Source organism: Carassius auratus, chromosome 6, assembly GCF_003368295.1.
Source record: "Carassius auratus strain Wakin chromosome 6, ASM336829v1, whole genome shotgun sequence".
NCBI classification, from domain to species: Eukaryota; Metazoa; Chordata; class Actinopteri; order Cypriniformes; family Cyprinidae; genus Carassius; species Carassius auratus.
In genome coordinates, this window is record NC_039248.1 from 2,985,150 (window position 1) to 3,006,682 (window position 21,533).

At 38.8% G+C, this 21,533-nt stretch overlaps 1 protein-coding gene across 3 annotated transcripts in view; it reads right to left on the bottom strand.

Moving 5' to 3' along the window:
- Positions 1 to 21,533, bottom strand: part of pcdh9 (protocadherin 9) — a 267,663-nt gene that overhangs the window by 236,432 nt on the left and 9,698 nt on the right. For all 3 annotated transcript variants that reach the window (XM_026256296.1, XM_026256297.1, XM_026256295.1), the window contains one exon: positions 18,198 to 21,353. In XM_026256296.1, the coding sequence (XP_026112081.1) occupies positions 18,198 to 21,233 (3,036 nt within the window). In that variant the 5' untranslated portion in view covers positions 21,234 to 21,353. The remainder of the gene's footprint in view (positions 1 to 18,197; positions 21,354 to 21,533) is intronic.

The window sequence follows — 21,533 nt, forward strand, 5'->3', positions numbered from 1 at the left end:
CCATCAAGTCCACAAACACTGCGGTAGCTGCAGGGTGGTCTTAATACAGGCCCTGTCTCATAGCGAGAGAGGCATACAAATCATGCAGACATAATCCAATCAATCTCAGACATTACAGCCTTTCCCAACGAGCCATGCTGACATAAACAATCCCACATCGGGATGGCGACTGACCTTTAAGATGATTATTTTTAGCAGATGCGTGGTGATTTTTCATTCAAATCTATGTATAACCAAATGTAGCTTGTAATTAATATTGACCGTCAGGTCATTATGTTCACAGTTACAATCAATGCACAAATCCAGTTTGGCAAGTTTTTTCAATGCCAATTGAAATATATGAAAGCGTTTCCATTTTCATCCATAATTCTGGAGAACGGAAAGCGTTTTGTGTTCTCCTGCTGCAAGAGACTCATTTAAAAATGAATGCGCTCAGTGTGGGGACAGTCCAGTATAAGGCTGTTGTTTGTCAGTGTAGAAAACTGTGACACAGGGTCACTTTCAGTAGTGAGGATGTGAGCCGAATACAGGATGAAAGCGTGCCCGGCTCTTTGATATTCGTCAGGGGTTCGTCCAATGGGGGCCTTACGCATCGCATCTCATCCACATCCCTTCCACATTTCCTGTATTCGAGCTTCCTCTGAAGACCTTGGGATATTTTTAAGTCCGGAGGGCCTGGAAGGTTCATCACCTCAGATATGAGAACAACGCAGACACTGTTTGGGGTCAAGGAGGGGGTTTGGGGCGAGAGAAGAAGCGGTCGTTTGTTGGAGCCGTGTGCGTCAGATGTCACCCCTGCCGTAACCTTTTTACGCTTCAGCGAGGAACCCCGGATTGTGACGCCCCGGGGATACAGACAGCTCTGATAAGGGGCTCTGGATGAGGGTTATTATGTATCTAGTCACTGATATTTGGGGCGGATGTCTTGGAGACATAGAAGACACAGACTCAACCCATCAGCAGAGTCAGAAATGATGGCGAAATGGGGTCATGGGAGATCCACATGTTCTAGGGCTCTAGGCAGTGTGTGTGTGTGTGTGTGTGTGTGTTGAAAGAGAATGGGTCAAGTGTTGGTTACTTAGTAAAGTTTAGAGAATGTATTAGTGCACATTCTATGAACAAACATTTATAAACTATTTTTGATATTTACTTCATATTTTTGATATATATATATATATATGTGTGTGTGTGTGTGTGTGTGTGTGTGTGCGTGTTGTATACATCTACACTAAAAATACAGAAATACAGAATTTTTTGTAAGAAAATGTATATATATATATATATATATATATATATATATATATATATATATATACATATTATTATTATTATTATTATCAACATCATTATTAAACATGCATTACATTAAAGTATTAATAAATATATAATATCAAAATATATAATGATATTTCACATCAATTCACAACCTGAACACATGTAAAGCAGCATTGTAATGTTTTATGAAGCCATTTTAATATATGCTATGAAATTATTATATAAATAAAATTATTATATATTATATATTTTCATAAATCATTTCCCATTAGTAAACTTGATTCACTTGAATTGCAAAAAAAAAAAAAGAATAAACTAATAAATGAATAAATATGTGAATTCAGGTAAATTGGAACACATTTTGCCATTGAAATGACTGGGAAAAAAAATGTCCCAATTAGTCTGAATTCACCCTGTATCGGCCTGCTGTATTTCTAGGAAAAACAACTACATATATTTTGACACATGCTACCGTGGTATATTAAATTGGTCATACCGCCCACCCCAATACAAGGTATGGAGTCTTTACTACAAGGAAAGCTAGAGATTCTGTCACCGCTACTACTGCCAAGCAACCAAATTAGTGCACCTGAATACAGGAAAACTGTGACCAGTAGTTCAGCCTTCATCTTTACTATGAGCTTATGACTTAATGGGAACAGCATTAACCATAGTGTGCTGCCATCTGTCCAGCACATTAGTGTGTTAAAAAGCCAAGGGGAAAAAAAGAGAAAGAAATGAGAAACTACGGCATTGCTGGTATTTTTGGCTCAGGAATCACTGAGCACGGCCACCTGCAGATGGTGAGGTGAAATCGAGATGCACGTAAGGGTTGTAAACGAAAGGACACAGACATAAATAAATAAATAAAGCGAGTGATAGCAGAGGAAATAAATCCAGGTGTCCATGTACTTTATCAGGAGCATTATCGGCTTTATGGCGGGGGGAGACAGGGCTGCTGCCTATGTTTGTGGAGAGATAGTGGGAAAACAATTTAACCCTCCTTTGCTAATTCAGCTCTTCGCCTGGATGGAATCGCATCATCTAAATAAGGAAGCAAAATGTTTTACTCCTTTGCATATAATGGATCTGCGATAAGACGTGACTCGTCACTTGCCTGAATTACATTTCCACGCATATTATTATTTTCCTGGCAGGCACGTGTTCTGTGTGCCTTTAAAAAACCTTGCCATTTCATATTCCCTTGACGATAAAAACAACAGGCACGGCTTGTTTTATGTTTGCGTTAAATATCCCTCCATGACAGCGTATTCGCTGACAGATTGATCGTAGCTCTTATGTGTTCTCACAATGTTCAAGCAAACACTGAGAATCCCGTCAAGATCACCAAGGTTCTCTCGCCTGGTTAAAGCCCTGATTCAATACTCATCCGCAATCCATACATCGAACAGATTCGACAACAAAACATTCGTTGTCACACAGGCGCACATAGCTTTCAACCCTTCAATAACCTCTTTTGAAGCTGAATTAATGTGATTTCCTTTCAAGCTCAGTTTTGAATGGCTTTCCTGTTACATTTTGCCAACAACGGTTTATGAGTGTTTCTTGATCAATGGGGGCATTTTATGTTCCAGGGGCTGGTTTTTATAGCAACTATACAACTACAACTACATTTTATACCTTACATTATAACTGTCCCTTAGAGTTGATGTCCGTTCAACCAACAATTCTCCCTAAAAAAAGGTGATATAAAAAGGTGCATTTGTTTATCTAGGAGGCAATAGTGTCAGTGAACAGCATGTGTGAACAGCATGAGATTACATATTGCAGTGGGTCCCAACCCTATGTCTCCTTAATTAAACACACCTGATTTAGGTCAACAGCTCATGAGTTAAGACTTAAGTAAGACCTAAAAAATTGTTATTCCAGAGAAAGGAGACATGCAAAATGTGCAGTGTCGGGGTGCCTCCAGGACCAGTGTTGGGAACCACTTACATACTGTATGAAAAGCGATGTCCAGTAAACAAAAAAACTGAGGAGTTCATGTAGCTGAAACAGAGCATTGTGTAAACAACATCAAGGTTGTTGGATCAATTCCTAGTGAATGCATTAAAGCGATAGTTCACTCTGAAATAAATAATTCTGTCACCATTTATTCATACACAAGTCATTCCAAACCTGTTTGAAATTTTTTCAGCTGTTGAACAAAAAATTTGATAATGACAGAATTTTCTTTTTTGGGTGAACTATCCCTTTAATCGAAACACACACACACGCGCGCGCGCGCATGCACACACGCCTAACCTGATTTTACCAAGTGAGACATGTTCCTGGGACAACATCGTTGTTGACCCTGGAACAACATTGTGATCAACCAATCAGATTTGAAGAACCAGTTTATAGATTTTGTGAAGTTTATGCTTAAAATCAGTGTTTGGTGCTTGTACATCAGTGTCATTCATCTATCATTTCCTCATGGTTAAGGTTAGGTTTAGGTGTAGGGATATGGTTAAGAATATATTTTTGGAGTAAAATGTTGTTCCAGGGTCAACAAAATATGTTGACCTAGGAACACATCGGACTTGGCAAAATCAGGACGTGCTGCACACACCTTGAATTACTTTGGCTAAAACGATATGTTAAATGTAAATGTTGTCAAATTGTGAAAATATTATTTAATTGTGAGTGTTTAGGTTAATGAAATGCTAGTAATGAAATAAGCCTTAGCAATACAACCTAGTCTGCCTTTTTCTCAACAACTGACATCACTACAACCGAAAATGTTTGTATAAAAACTATATATATATATATATATATATATATATATATATATATATATATATATATATATATATATATATATATATATATATATATAAACGTTTACGTTTATTTATACCAAGACAAAGAAGCTGGAAATATCATACCAGATATATAAAACATTTAATTCCATCATTTCTACTACATAACAAGTGGTGCTTTTATATGTGGCGAAAATTACGCAGGTCACCAGTGAATTCACCAGTGATGTGTGCAGATGGATATTGTTGGTGGGGAAATTAAATAAACTAGAATGAGAGTGTGAGAAGTGTGTTTTAAAAGCGCACAGGCCCAAATGTACTTATAGCTGAAGAAACATCACATGCACCCATGAAACTAGAATTAGTGTTTGATTTTACAATTGAGACAGGCCAAAATGAAATAGAATGGTGGCTCTTCTTAAGTGCAGGAAATGAACTTCCAGATGCCAGGCAGTCAGTAAACAGCAGTCCAGACAATCAGCAAATGGGAAAAAAAAGGAAAACGGCTGGCCTGGAGCTTTTGGCACCCACTGTGTCATTACAATCAAAAGGTGATCTACATGTATATTTACACTCCAGCACCTGTTCCGTCATTTGCGTCCCTTCAGGAAGTAAATCAGCATCACGGTCCGCAGCTTTTGCCTACCGTCCAGCTCCGCGCAATCAAGAGTGCCGGCAATCAGCCGGGTTATTTTCTCCGCGCTGGCAGAGTTAGTAGGCCACTTCAGTGCATTACCTCTCTCGGCCCAGTCGTGAGACTTGTCAATGCGGTGCAATAAAAAGAGATTGAGACTGAAAGTTGAGATTGAGTTTTATTGTCATTTTTACTGCGCCTTACGAACATCGATTTGCCTGGGCCAAGTCAAAGCAAGAGATTGGAGCGACTAATACCACGCCTGCCATCGTAAAAATCACAGACTGCAAAGTCAGTCTGAAGAGTTGATTTTATGTCTTGAAAATGTAGTCTCTGGGTGCTGAGCCTATTTTTCTCGCCTTTAGCACAGCAATGTTTCTGCATTTCTCACTCTTTCTTGCTCTTATGCTTTGCTTGAACACGAGATGCTGGCCCCAAAACAGCATTTAGACTATTCAGCCACAATTTAAAATGAATGGATGTAATTGCATTAGATAAACGTCAAACCAAGTGGCATAATCACTTTTGGAAGCACAGAAAGCAGCACACTCTAAAGCAAAACATGATTAAAACGTTTAAACGATTTTACTAAAACTGTAGTAACTCTGGACGTGTGTCCATGGGAAATGTCTTACTATATATACTGTACATACTGTACACATTACACATATCACTTCTTCTGAAGAGTTACTGTACCTTCATAGTTATCCACTAACTGGCAGCAATGTAAACGCCTAATGTTTCAGACACATACTTAACATACAGTATACTCACTAAAAATCACTGTGGAACCAGTTGGTTAAAAGTACTTGCTTTTATTTTTTTATTGTTCCCTTGGAATAGAACCCATGACCTTCAAATTGCTAGTAACAAGCTCCACTCTTTGAGGTATAGAAATGCAGTGGCAATGCCATTTTCTTGTAAAATTTTATTGTTATATGCATTATTATTATGGTGTCTTTACCAACCATGTACTTACATTAAAAATAATGAATTGCTTGATACAATTTACTTACTGTGTACATGTTGTATTGCATTTCATGGAAGCACTTTTTATTTATTTATTTATTTATTTATTTATCTATTTAAAAGACAGCATTATACGATTCAACGGATAAAGTGTCCACAATTTTTATAACAATTGAAAAATAGAATAGAATAAAATATAATTTTTTGAAGTTTGCTTTTTCTGCTCTGCACATGTGGAAGTCATGACACCATTTGAATGCCTCGGGGATGTCACTAATGTGAGTTTATATCCCAGCTGGTTTACCTAACGCTGACACTATCAGTAATTCGTTTCCTCCCTCAGCTGCTTGTCAAAGCAACAGCTGGGACGATTGAGCCTCGGAGCCCCACGCAGACCAATGAACTAGTCCTGAACCAATCCTGCTCTAAATCTTCATACCCCTCCACATTATATTTATATAGCCTGTATATAATGTCAGAACAGGATGTTTGGAGCTCTTACGGGACATACCGGATTCTGCTGTCCAGCATAAAAGACAGCACTGATGGGATTACCCTAGCCTTCAAAGATTTGTTTGTGTATTTATTTATCTCTTGGTATTCAACCCCAGCGCAAGCTCATCAAGTCATCAGCCCGCCAACGGAGGCCACGCTCCAAAAAATGAAGGGATTAAAAAAAGAGTTTAAGCCATGGATGTGTTTGCTCGGCACTTTGAAATACACCCGTTCACTCAGCATGTGTTTATGCTGCGCTTAGACGCCAGTTCTCAACCAAACAACTGCTATGAACCATCAGACCATATTCAACTCTAATCTGTTTTGGTTCTTATATTATTAAAGAGATTTACTCCTGTTGTGGAGTGTAAACCTATCAAATTAAAGGGGCCATAGAGAGAAAGCTTAGGCAGAAACGTAGAAATGTCTTTATAGGTGTGTGCAGTCAACTGTTGATGTTGTATTACAACTAATCTCATTGGTAAGCACCTTCTTGACACCCTAAAAATGCTTTCGAGACTATTTGTATGGTTTTTCATGCAATTCAAAAACTATATACATTGCTACTTTTTTTTATTTTTATACTGTCAATTAATGCATGAATCTCTGTAATATACATGCATGGTGTTCGGTACGTCGCGAGGGGAGAATGCACTTCTAAAAACCATTAATAGAACTGAGCATCATTTTTTTAAATATTTTAACCCTTCCGAACGCAAGTTTAAAATACTATATCTGAGCCCCCAGTGTGAATTTTTTTTTAGAGAAAACCATTGTTTTTGAATGTATTGTCTTATTTTTACCATGATTACGCATCATGCCTGTCATGTGACACAACGCAGCCACAATAGATCTGTATGACACATGGATCACTTTTTTTTTTTGTGTGTCTATGGATGCACGCGTGAACGCTGCACATACTATGTGCTTCAAATCAAAGCCTCAGCAGTCTAACAGCACTCGTCAATGTCAAAATGACTGAGATGGCCAATCAAATCAAAGTAGGTGGGGTTTACTCTTCAAAGAAGCAGAGCGCAAAGCGTCAGTTTAACGTTAAAAAGAGAGGTTAACCAGAAAAATTAAAAATGGCATGTCATGACGAAAAGAGTAAACCACTGAATATTTGTGACAATATGACAAGCACTCAGGGTGTCCGATCTGGCTCTGCACTAACCGAAGCGCGAAAGTGGATTTAAATTCAGCAGTTGATGACGTGACGCACTGAAAGTTCTAATCTAGAATTCTGCACCCTGCCAGATTATTGATGAATTACACAGACGGGAAGCATGGGGAGATAAAAATAACAACATAGCTTGTCTCATGGTATCATCGCTAACTATCAAAAACTTTATAAGTCCCACATATGATTATGAGCTTGAGAAATTCAAGCCGTCGATTTCCCATTCACTTTCATATGCAATTTTTAACTACCACATTCCTATTCACAATCATTCTAGTAGCACATGAAGGCAGCATCAGTGAAAACAGACAGCTTTAGCAACATTAGCCTTACAGAGTGCCAAGAAGTTCTTTCAGAAAGGCAATTTTGAAAACAAATGCGCAATACTTACTTCTTCTGGAGGTGTAGCTGGATCACGAACAGTTGACACTACTCCATCCTTCAGGAGCAACTTTTGTGCAAAAAGTACTGACCCTCATTCACAAAACATAATCTGATGTAAAATGATTAGACATAAAATAGGGAGCATTTTCTTCGAAAAACAAAATGAATCCACCTCATCTTCAGTGGCTCCGATTTCGGGAGTAAATGGAGAGAGCTATGTGTATTTATACATCCTGCTACAGAACACCTAAAACGCTTGGGAGACATTCTCTTCAGTACAGCAATGGTGGACTGTGTACAACTCGCTGTGAACTAGCTTAAGGCCGTACTATGTTAAAACGGCAGTGTCTGTCAACATTCATGGACGGGGCCTGTGGCTAATGACTTCACACTAGCACCAAAGCTGAAAACAGGTTGTTGGGAGACACTGCTTATTATTTAAGGGGATTTAAAAAAATGGATTTGGATTTTTGAATGGGTGGATTTTTGTCATTATAGGAGGTTGTGTACACACATACTGCCAACACACATTTATGTCCGAACACCTTGCAAAAGTGAATTTTGCAAAATAGGTCCCCTTTAAGTTATAATACAATTCACCAATTATATACTGTAGTTTACTGCTGTACCTGTTTTATACCTGTACATTCTATGATGATTGCTTTTATTTTACCAGACTGTCAAATGTAAGCAGACCTCATCATGTGAATCTTTAACTACACCTTGTCATTTGAACAACCAGTCAGTAACTTACACTGATTTAAGCCTCTATATGTTTTTGATTCACTAAAAAGTACTGACTCAGTAGAGTCTTTCTTTCAGGAATCAGGCCACCCTGATTGTGCTGTATATTTCTCAGATCAATTCATTCAGTTCATTGATTTAGGTATCAGACTTCACTGTTTGCGCTGTGTGTTGCTGATTCACTAAAAAGAACCAGGACATAATTGATGTGATTAAGCTGATTGTGTTGTATGCTTTTAACTCACTAAAATAATTGACTCATTTGAATCATTAGTTTGAGAATCGGACTTCACTGTTTCCTCCGTACATTTTTAAATCACAAAAATAAACCAACTTGTTAGAATCGTTGGAACTAAACATCAATATTCTATTTTTATTTTTTTATTTTTTATCCATTATTGGTATGTCCATGTCTTTTAGCTTCAAGATCATCAATCATGATGAAGCTAAACTTCAATAGACCTGATCCATTGAAAAAAGTTCTAAAAATCAAGCAGTAAAATGTATAAATGTCATATGAACTGGATATTTTTTTCTTAATGTTTCTTACTCTATGCAATATTTCACCACACAAAATACATTATGGTAGGTGAAACCAATTTATCCGCAAGGCGTAGCAAATGAACCCATATTTAATGTAGTCTGGGTCTTATTTTATTGCATTTTGTATAGTTTTAGAGGGTTTTTTCTCTATCTCTCTTTTAAAATATGACAATATAAAAATGACAAAATGTACAATATTACTATTGCAGAAAAATGGACCAAAATACTGTTGAATTGTTGAGAGACATAGAAATGTTTGTCCAATAAAAATCCGTCAAGTACTATATGTCCCCCATAATACCACCTGCAAGCAACTAGCAATAAAACGGCAAGTAGCAAATCATGGTTCACAAAGCCATTTCAGTAGGAAATGTGTCAATATAGAAAATTGTGTTCATTCATTTTGATATGAAGGTCTGCAGTGTATAAAACAGTAAAGCATGACGCTAACGGCTAAGATCATGGGTTCAATTCCCAGGGAATGTATGAACAAATGTGTAGCTTGAATGTGAGAACTGTGAAAGTTTCTGTGAATTGCAGGAATGTAAATGTCTACAAACCAAAGATTTTAATCTCTTATTGTATCATTAACTTTTTAAACATTGTTTTTTTTTTTTTTTTAGTATCTCAAATCCTTGAAATTTCAAACCTAGTAAAAATCTTCAGGGTATATTCTGTGCTTTCATATCTCACAGACACATTTTAAACAGTTCACAATCCTGCTGTTATAAAGAGGCAACATATTTTTCTTATGGGTTTTTCTATGCTATAGTGCATTTCAATGTGATACATTACTTCAGATCTTTATATCCTTAAATTCGCAGTTCAGCAGAGCTTAAATTTAAATGCCCTTACTGATTTGTAATTGGAAATCTATGCAAAATGCTCATGTATTATTAGTGCAAAATCCCTTTCTAAAATTTAATTCAGTTGTTTGTCACTGGTTTGCATTAATTTTTCAACTTTCAGTGAAGTGTAACAAAACTTGAATGAAGCTTCACACTAATAAATATGCATACTCAGTGTTTCCTTGTTTACTCTGTCTATTTTTAATAGACGTAGTCCTACTTTGAGCTTCAATATGTCAACAAGTTTTAAGCTAGCTTATACGTTAACTTCAATCACAGTTCAGATGTGATTTAAACAGTGTGCACGCTTAGTATGATGCACACTTTCTAAATGTATGATAAACCTTAGATCTGCAGGATGAAAGCATTACATTGACTAAATAATGACGTGCTTTTTTCTGCAGTAAAACCTGATTAGAGTGTCTAAAGCAGTGGACTAAAAGCCAGAAAGGGGAAAAAAAATCACTTTTCAACATTTATTATGAAATTAAAAAGATAAAATACCACTGTTCAAACAATGCTCAGCAGAAAACAAAAAGAAAATCATAATATTAGTAGTCATCAAGGATTACTTGAGCTGCATACAGATTGCAGTGGGGAAGTACATTATAACAAGCAAAAGAAAAAAATATGCAGAAACAAAACCATAACAGTCCATTATAGAGTAACACAGCACATTAAGCAAGATTACCAGGAGGTCAATTTACATAAAACATATTTTATGTACATTATAAATTACGGCGAATGCAGTGGAGGGGTGGAACAGGAGAAGTTCACAGATTATGGTAATCAAGGCTATTAATCTGAAGAAAGGGGAGGTGCTGTGATCTGACAGGATGACTCCTTCAACCTTTGGAAAGACCCTACAGGGCTCGTTGTGTCATAATGATGTCACTGTGTCAGAGAAACAGCACTTAGGGATGGTCACAGTACTCTCTCAAAAATAAAGGTTCTTCAGTGGTTCTTCCCCTTCAGGGTTTCTTGAGTTGGTTGTATTGCTCTTTGGAGATTAAAAACGTTCTTGACAGTACCTTACAGGCTCTTCAGATCAAAGTAACTGTTTCTAAGTTGTTTAAAGCAGCACAACATGCATGGTTTTCTTTGAGGAACTCATAATAAACTTGTTCTATGGCATCGGGATCTAAAAACCTTTGTGGTTTAAACCAGAACCTTTATTGTTAAGAGTGCACAGTGGTGCTCATGTGGGACTTCTGTCTTATGTCCCAATCATGTTGAGATGAATTGGTGCACATTAGATGAACCCCTACTGTACCTCAGGTGAGCATTTGTGTACAAAAATGAAAAAGTGTCCAGAACATCACAAACTAGTCAAGAAACATTTTCTTCCACCATATCTACTTTGGCCATTTCATATTGTGTGAGTCATTACCCAAATGCATTCAAAACTGCAGCATGTAGGTACTGTAAGATGAAATAAACAGAGAGACTTCTGGTGTTGTCATGATAGGGTTTAATAACTTGTTTATATTCTTCATTATATATAATTAGGAACCATGCAATGCCAATAATCGGTCAATGTTAATATGTGTATGAAAATGAAGGCTAAAAATATGGAATGAAAAATATGAAAGGCAGAATGTACTCATATAGTCTGTCAAAGATCACAGAGTGGATCCGGGAGCCATCTCTTATCAATCAGTTTGCTTTATGAAATGAAATTATGATGAATGGTGTTGACTTTTGCTTGTGACTTCAGCAAATGAGCTGCCAGAGGAAACAACACACAGCTACACATATTTGAACATTCATCTTTTTCTCTTCTTTCGACTTCAAAAATAAAACAAAAACATTTCAAAAACATCCAGACCGAAAAACTTACTTGATATAAGTTCATGGTCCTTATTTAATACGTATTCGGACACTCAAACCTTGCTTAAAATGTACAAAATTTCAAAATCAAGTGGAATTTATTTTAGATTTTGTGGAGTATGTAGACACTGTGAAATATTAGTGTTACAATTCATGTTTTACCTGTGGTCGCACTGCTTGAAATTTAAAGGAAGTTCTAAATACATAATGTTAAAGGTCTTTGCAAACATGGGTAATAAATGAGTAAGAAAAAGTCTAGAATTTTTGTATCATTGCAGGTGTAAATTGTATATTTTGTCAAATGAAATTCATGCCTTTTTAATTGTGCAATGAATGTCCAAATAATTTTTGAAGCCATCAAAGTTTATTGTAATCACATTTACTCTAAAGTCGTGAGAGTAACTGTGTGATGACCTTGACAATTATGAAAAAAATCAACAACAAATTTGAAAATCTTAAAAATCCTGGTAATTTACCAATGGTCTGTGTTAGTTTGGTTAATGAATAAATAAGAACTCTAGCATAACAGAAGCATTTCTTTATTCTGTCCATGCAGGGGAAGGAGGTCTTGATTGAAGTTCTACCAGCAACACCTTCTGAACTTCTGTGTGAATGTACAGTATAAGTCTTGAGCAAACTGAAACATTCTGCTAGCACCCAAGTGGGGTGCCTTCAACCCTACCTCAAAAACTTAGTTTGTTCTCTATATTTAGGAGTTTTACAGGCTTTGCAATGGGCATCCTGAGGCAATGTTCCATTCTTACACCGCCTCAACTGTCTTCCATCAGTACCCTATCAAAAGCAGTTTGACAGTTTGGCCCAAACAAGGACTATAACTGCAAAGTACTTTATACAAAGTGAGTTCAACTTGAACTTCAGAAGCTGAGACTCACAGGGACAAAACAGGGAAGTTTTCACCTTGGCGTTGGGTCCAGAACATGCACAATCAACAGTCTGTTTGAAAGATAAGCCTGCTTGCAGTTGACAAACTGCACTTGAGGTAGACTGGATTACATAAGAGAAATAGACAGCCATTTAAATTTCATAATTGTAAGCCACTGCCATTTGGGCTGAAATGGCGGGACTGACCCTAGAATGGATTTGGAGAATTAGGAACCTTCCCAAAGACAAGAATCTTTGGTTTCCAATGTGTATATATGGGATAAACCCAACCTTGGGGTTCAGCTAAATGTTAGATTGTGTAAAAGCGGTGCATTGAAGGCTGAACAATTAGAAAATGCATCTCTTGTTCATCTTTTTCATACACAATTGGTTTTAAATAGGGATACTTTCTTACTAAAATGAACATTCTGTCATAATTTACTCACCTTAACCTGCATGATTTTTTTCCTTCTATTGTTCATGAAATGAAAGTCACTTGGGTCCAAAAGAACTCTGGATCCCACTGACTTTCATTGGGTTGATTAAAAAACGCTGAAGCATTTTTCAAAGTATCTTCTATTGCGTTCTACAGAAAGGTATACAGGTTTGGAGTGACACAAGGGTGAGTAAATCATGACAAAATGTTTATTTAATAATAGAACACTGCACCGATCCAACACTATTTACATAATATTTAATCTAGGCTCCCGTTAACCAGTCAAAAAGGAGCCCAACAATGCGTAATAATGAATTGCAGAGCCTCTTTATGCAAGACAATGAGAGGTATCAAGCAGCCGCAAGTGTTGTACCCCGACTAAATCTCTTTCCCTGGCCCAACGGAGCCCCTCCATCAGCTCAATGTGCCAGATATCGCAACAGACATCCCCCTCAGGTGCAATAATGTCACAGTCCATTAATCTTCTCAAACTTCAGGCCCTGATCCTGGGAGCCCCGTCCATGCTAATCCCTTATTAATGTGGCAAATGAACCTGTGGAGAAAGAACTACTCCCTCCCGGCCCTTCACCATCACAATGCAGAGTCTATTACCACCTTCCCCCATACCGTCTTGAGTCTCTACTGTTTGCATTAGGATGTCCATTCATTGAAGCATAAAGCCACTTGAGAGAGGCTTGAATACACACACACACACACACACACATCTCTTCATTCCACATATTATTCACTCCGTGCCCTCGCTAGTAACCTTTGTCTAGCTCACATATGGCGGAGCGCGAGCCTGATGCAAGAGTAATCTCTTAAGTTTCAATGTTGCAATTCAAGTCAGCAGCCGGGCACTTTTGTTTCATTTTGGTTTTGTCTTAGCTCGTTGAGACTCTCAGGAAAGGCGATGCGTACAGATTCCTTCTATTATGTGACAGTGGGAAAGACCTGACTGCACTCTGCTTTGCCAGATTAGAGGATAGCTCGGCAACAGAGGAAACAGTGCATGAGAGACAATCATCCGGTCTCTAAAAACTCTCTCGAATCTCTCGGGTCTGATTGCTTCCTAATCCAAACGGAATAACCGCATCTTTTCGGAATAATTCCAAGTCATTACTGCTAGCACTCACTGGTAGAACTGTTAGGCTCCTCTCAGGGCTCGGATACATATGAATGAAGCTCTCTATAAGAATCTATATTCATGGACAAAGATCTGATAAGAAATCTGAATCTGATAGACATGATGTAAGTGAAATTCTTGAAGTGAAATCTGAGCAAGTATGAGTACGAGCAGATACTCTCCAGCATGAAGCACAAATGCTCTTATAAATGCTTGCATGAGTTCAGTTTGCTATGAGCAGTCACTTCCCAGTTTAATTTCTCCAACTGAGTTTATTAATCAGGCTTGTTGAGGAGTTTTCCCGCAGAGCGGAGTCTTGCACATGCACGCTTAATCAATAACCTAAATGTTTCATGCACTTCGTAATAGACTTTTTAATGCGCCTCCATCCTGAGAAGCTATTGAACCGTGATGTGTGCGTGTGTGTTTGCCCCATGCAATAAAAAAAAAAAAAATACAAATGAGAAATAAATGGCCTACTCAGATTATTTTGCAATAAAGGCAGTTCATCAACAAGTTCTTTGGAAGGTGAGTGATTTGTATCTCTTGTATATTGAATTTCACTCTCAGAAGCACAGTAAAGTGACAGAGAAATGGGCAAGGAATGATACACATTGTTTCCTAACAGTGGAAATTTTCCTACAATATATTTTATTATAGGAAGCAGGGTTGAAAGAATCGAGAGGACATATTATTGCGCTTATTAATCTTTTTGGCCCATGACTAGTAATTATATGACTTAAAAGTGTATATGGTTTAAAGAGTAGAGTATGGCTCTAGCAGGGTCATGAGTTTATTTTCAGGGTAATGGATGAACTGAAGAATTATAAGCGTAGAATGCAATATTAACTTGCTTTGGATAAATGCATTAACATCCAATGAATCGCTCATGCAACCAATGCTTTTGATTAGTCTTAAAGGGCCAGTTCTCCCAAAAATTGAACTCCTGTCATCATTTACTCACACCATGTTATCCAAACCTGTATGACGTAATTTCTTCTGTGGTGCACAACAAAAAAAAGAAAAGTTTTGAAAAATGCTGGGATGCAAAAAAAAAGACACTGGACCCTATTGTTCCACAGAAGAAGAAATGCATAAAGGAAAGACACGAGGGTGAGTAAAGGATCACAGAATTTCATTTTGGGGTGAACTATCCCTTCAATGCTCTAGTTTTACACAGCCACTTACATTTTTTTCATTACACTGCGGCCAAGCAGACTGAAAATGGTAATGTTTGCTTCACCCTTGACTATCAGGCAAGTTTGCATGTGCTCATTGTTGTTTGCACTTCTTCAGTTCAGTTGGTGAACAGAAAGGCCAAGTGTTAATTGCCCTATGGCTGTCAGCAGTGGTTTTGGGTGCTATAATAAGCTTTCCACTGATGTGCCTCTAGCTGTGCTAACTAGCCCTGCATGGAGGCTGCCCTGGTATCTATGAGCTTTAGAGAGGAAATGCACAGTCAGTGGCCTTTAAAGGATCGAGAAAGAGACACAAAGGGCAACCCCTGTTCAAACACGGACCCCTCTGGACTGAGCAAACGGCACATTTCACAGTGTGGTACAATCCATCTACAGCGTTGACAGGCATCTGTCTCTGCACTTACGGTAGCGGCTATTGTTTTGGGTCACTGAGTCATTCGTTAAGGCATGTACAGCACGACAGCATGGTTCCCAATAGGACAGTAGCTGCAGAGGCCGCTCTCTTGGCCTGGATTGCAGTTCATTATGTAATCTGTCGTTCTACATTGGTGTACTCCTTTCTTTCTCCCTACAATGCAATCCTTAGACAGGAAGAAAGAAAGAGAATGCAATGAATTGCTTTGCATATGCAAAATCATTGAAAACCTTTTGAAATGCTTCATCAGGATCATTTGACGTTCTCATTTTGGAATGGGAATGGGATGAGTTTGCAGTGTAACTTATCAAAGGGTCATATCCTGTGTGGCCTGCATGTCCAAGATCTAGATGGCCCACACAAGAGCAAGCCAACCCAGACGCCCCCATCCTCCACTCTCTTCCGCCCGGAAACCAATATTAGACAAGCTTTTGTTAGTACAGCTTTAACGCTTAAGGAAATGATAAACGATCTTCCACACACTTAATCTGGAAATATGCGGGGTTGTGTGTGTGTTTACTTACTGTAGCTAAATTTGTGGACCAAATTATCCCCTGAAGTGAAATAAATCTGATAAAACTTTTCATTGGGGACATCCAGGGATGTACTTCATTTGGTAAAGCAATTCATGCAAAGAAAACAATGATTATTTTATTTTAAAAATGCAAATATTTTCTTTTAGAGCAACAGGCTTAGTCTGCAGAAATTACAGTGTGTAACTGAGAGACAGTCTCCAAATATAGTTTAAATACATATATCTAAACATTTATGTTTGTGAGTGTGTTGATCTACTTTGTTATACTTTGGGCCCTGAAGCTGAAAAAACCTAAAAAAAAAAAAAAAAAAAAAAAAAAAAAAAAAAAAAAAAAAAACAACTAAATTGAACTAGAAAATAATTCATAACTCATAAATATGGTTAAAATACTTATATTTAGATTTTAAATAAACACAACTAAATAAAAGCACTAATTTATATCTTCAAAGTGAGGGGAAAAGCTTCCATGAACAAACAACAACAAAAAATAAAAATAAAAACAGATCATAAAGTTTACAAATATTAAACTGTCCCCAGATGATAGTCTGTAGTAATGATTAGTATAATAATTAAAACAGAATTAAAACAGAAGTCCTTATTTAGATAGTTAAGCAAACAAGTGTTTATGTGTTTGTTCTCCGACGGTTAGATCTTATCTTATACACCTCTAACAGCCATTACCAATCTGTTGTGTATTCTGTCCATCATTAGACATGAGCTGTTTACTGAGAGAGATGCTCCCATAGACACAAACATACACGCAAACAAACACACACACACACACACACACACACACACACACACAGACAAGGGGCAAGGGAAAGGCAAGGAGACAGAGAGAGACGAAAAGTAAGAGAGAGATAGAGAGAGAGTGAACGAGAGAGAGCGTCAGAGAGAGAATGAACTGCCCCCCACTTCTTCCCCATGCATTGCGCACACACACACACACACACACTGCATGTTGGCCCACAGCCAGAATATGCCATACAGAACAACAGTGCCACCTAAAGGTAATATTCCCCTCCCTCCCTCCCTCCTACCCACCCTCCTTCAACTCTTTCTCATCATCTGGGTTTTATACTATGAGATGCTGTGCTTGGCAACTCGCTTTAGTGATTTCGCTTCATCCAGTAGAATTGTCTTTGAGAAATATGCACAGTTACCGAAAGCGAATGCTGTTCTATACTAAATATCTGAGACAGTTTATTGGCTTAGTATTTGGATACCATTGGATTTAATGAAGCAGGAGATAATGTTTAATGTTGTGTGTGCACATTTTCTCTATTAGTAGATTAACTGCAGTCCAAGATAAATTAAGAAACTGGTATCATAGAGAATGCTAATTAACAAATGCAGAAAAATAAGAACAAGATTGAATTTGAGTGGTTACTCATATAAGTGATGGTTTGTTTGATAATGCCTAGAGTCAAATTAATTTCTTCCACAAAAGAGTTTGGGATGTCGAAATGAGAAAATGGTGATCGAAGTAGACAGGCGAGAAAAAAATGTTTCTTTCACAAACTCAGAACATTGCATCTTTGAACCATGACAGAGCAGTGAAATTAAACTGAATCTAGCCTTGTAGGATTCATAAGAGAAGTTGGATTATTTTTTAATCTCACCCTTTAAACCAACTGCTTATCCAGCACTTGTTTCAAGTAGAGGTTTATAAATAAAAAAATAAAACATAGAAATGCATGTGGTAAGATGATGACAATATTAATTCGCCTGGGTCTGCTAGTTTCATATAAAACACACAATATTTACGACTTTTTTTTGGTCATAATAGGAGAACATCTACGGGGGGTGGTTTGAATTCTACATTCTACATAGTGCATCACAGATGTATCAATCAGAGCAATTTAGCTACCACAGGCACTTCAGTACTGAGCAGGGCAGTTATAAGCAGTACTTATAGACCAGTAAAAGTGTTCTTTTACCTGTCTGGTGTGCAAAGGTGCCCCCTTTGACTTGAATCCTCCCTGTGAACTGCATTCTGAGGCACTGAAGTGATCGGAACTGGTGGAGGAACGTTTGGAAAGCGTGTCACAGCCCCCAACAAAGGTATTGTCCAGTGGCAGCTCCTGTATCACATGATGCTTTTTCACAGATACCGGAGTGTCAGCTTTGAGATGGAAGGCCGACTGGGGTGAAGCAGACTTGTAGTGCCGGGCCAAGTCTGGGCTGCTGGGTTTGAAGGTGGTAGTAGGGGTGGCATTCCAATCAAAGCGTCCAATCCCGGGCTCCTCGAGCTCAGCCGGGAGACTGATGGTTCCGTTTATGGGTTTGTGGGCAGAGTCGTCGGGTTTGTTCTCCTCGATGGTGACAAAGTTCAAGAGGGAGCTCTTTGGCGACTTTCTCTTTTTGCGCTTCTTCTTCTTGTTTTGCTTGTTCTCCTGATTGGGGGACATCCACTCAGCACCCTGCTTCTTTCTCTGGGCCGCCTTGAACTGTGAGGCATTTCGGCAGCGAACTAGAACTGTTATGAAGATGACCACGATCACTACCATGGCACCAGTCACAATGGCAATGATGGTTTTGAGGTTGTCAACGTTCTGATAAGTCTCACTGCTCTCGCCGATGTTCCTATCCAGTGGCGTTTCCATTGTCCGACGGATGAGGTCATTTATATATGAGGAATTTCCAACAGTGTCATTTACGTACAGGAAAACAAGGACAAGAGTGTGCAGGGACTTTGGATAGCCGAGGTCACTGATGTTGACCACTAGCCTATGGAGGCCAATGTCTGCAACCGTGGGTTTCTCCTCTAATGTGATGTTTCCCGTTACAGGGTCAATTCTGAAAAGACCTCTTCCATTACCACTCACAATAGTATACTTGAGTTCTGCATTCATACCCGTATCGCTATCTAACGCAAACACCTCGGCCACAACCGATCCTGGAATCGCAGACAGTGGCACTAGCTTGAAAGAGGTGTTTGATGGTGGGTAGATGACGATGGGGGGATTATCGTTGACATCAATGACATTGATGGTCACCTTGGCAGCTGACGAACATGGGGGGCTTCCGTTGTCCACAGCTTTAACATCAAAGGTGTAAGAGCTTTGCTGCTCTCGGTCAAAGGAAACGTTGGACTTTATGACTCCAGAATCTGGGTCAAGGATGAAGTTCTCATTATCGTTAAGGATCGAAAGTCTCACCACAGCATTCTCACCAGCATCTGCATCTGTGACTGTGATTACTCCAACAGTACTATATTTAGGCAGGTTCTCTGACACAAAAAACTGAAAGTGGTTGTGTGTAAATTTAGGACTATTGTCGTTCTCATCCAGTATGGTTACTATGACTGCAGCTTGACTCTGCAGAGCCCTGGTGCCATTGTCCCTAGCGGTGACCGTAAAGAGGAATCGCTCTTGTTCCTCCCTATCAAACACCCTGGATGCGGTTAGCACTCCTGTTTTGCGGTCAAGATCAAAAAATGATGCGTTGGGTCCAAGCTGGTAGACAATCTCTGCATTCCGTCCACTGTCCTCATCTGTGGCGCTAATGGTAGTCAGGAACATGTCACGTTGGTTGTTCTCCATGACAGCCAGCTCAATGACAGGCTGGGTGAAAATGGGTGGATTGTCATTCTCATCCTCCAGCCTTACTCTGACCAGGGCAGTCTGATTCAGACTAGGTTTTCCAGAGTCAGAAGCAACAATCTTGAAGATGTACTCCTTGGTTCCTTCATAATCAAGCAGTGCAGATGTTTCTAACAAATACTGGTTATCATAAACTGCTTTGAGGTGAAATGGAACGTCTTTTTCAATGAAGCAAATCACCTTTCCGTTGACATCTGTGTCTTTGTCAGATACAGTAATGAGCGCAATCTTGGTATTTATTGGATCTTTTTCAGAAAGCATTACAGTACCATTAGTTGGACTGATGATATATCTCAAGTCGATGTTTGGAGCATTGTCATTCACATCTGTCACATTGATAGTGATGGTGGCTCTTGCTGGACTCGAGCTTCCATCGCTAGCTAGTACTGTGAGTTTATGAATGGCAGTCTCCTCTCTATCAAGCGACCTTTGAACTGTTATGAGCCCAGTAGTGGAGTTCAGAGCAAAAAGTCTCCGTGTCGCTGGAGACACCTGGGTCCCAAACATGTATTTTATTTCTGCATTGGCTCCCACGTCTGCATCAGTGGCTTGCAGCTGAACTACAGATGTGCCGACAGGAGAATTTTCCGGGATGTGGACCTCGATTTGGCTTTCTTTGAAGACAGGCCGGTTATCATTAACATCAGTGACGGTCACCTGTAGAATGGCAGTGCTGGATTTCTGTGGGTTCCCCCCATCCTCCACTTTGACTTTCATCACATAAGTATCTTTCTGTTCTCTATCTAAATTCTGCTGAACGATAAGCTGAGGCCATTTCTCACCCTCTGGTGTCTCTACAATATCCAAACCGAAGGCGCTTTGCCCGTTCAACAGCTCGTATTTGTGTACGCTGTTGGGTCCGGTATCTGGATCAGTGGCAGAGGGAATGGCAAACCGGCTGTTGATGAGGGTGTTTTCCGGAATTGAAATGTTAATGACAGGCGAGGGAAACATGGGGGCATTATCGTTGGTGTCTTTGACGATGATTTTAATTTTGATTAATCTGAAGTAGTCATTGGGCAAAATGACCACCTCAATTTCAAAAGAGCACTCGCTGTCTTCAAAAGAGGGGCCGGGACAGAGTTTCTCCCTGTCGATACGGTTGGAGGTGGTAAAGATTTCTCCTGTGTTGCTCATCACTCTAAGTAGCGGGGTGTCACCTGCTTTTGACACAAGTCGGTAAACCAGATTACTGGTAGCACCGGTGGCAGCGTTCATATGGGAGATGTTCAAGTCCTTTGGTATGTTTCCAATAAGAACATTCTCCTGTAGCTCTTCTCGAATAGGGTAAATGAGCTCTTGGGCTATGGTTGGATCTAACCAGAAACAAGCAACTAATGTTGCCAACAAGAAAAAATCCCTTAAATCCATGACAGCAGTTCACGCGTGTTCCCGCTACTTTAATTCAAACAGTTGTCTCCATATGGTGTTATCAGAGCCAAGGTTTCACAGAGCCTTATATTCGTAGATAAAGAGCAGCCAAACACGACCCTACAACACACAACATTATAATATGTTACAATGAATTACATAATACTCAATGCTCAAGACAAAAAAACAAAAACAAATTGTCAATCAAAATCAGCATAATTAAAAATCAAGCAATAAGTGTTTATAGTTTGGTTTATAATAATGATTAGTAAAGGTGGCAATGCATTGTAGTTAGAATTC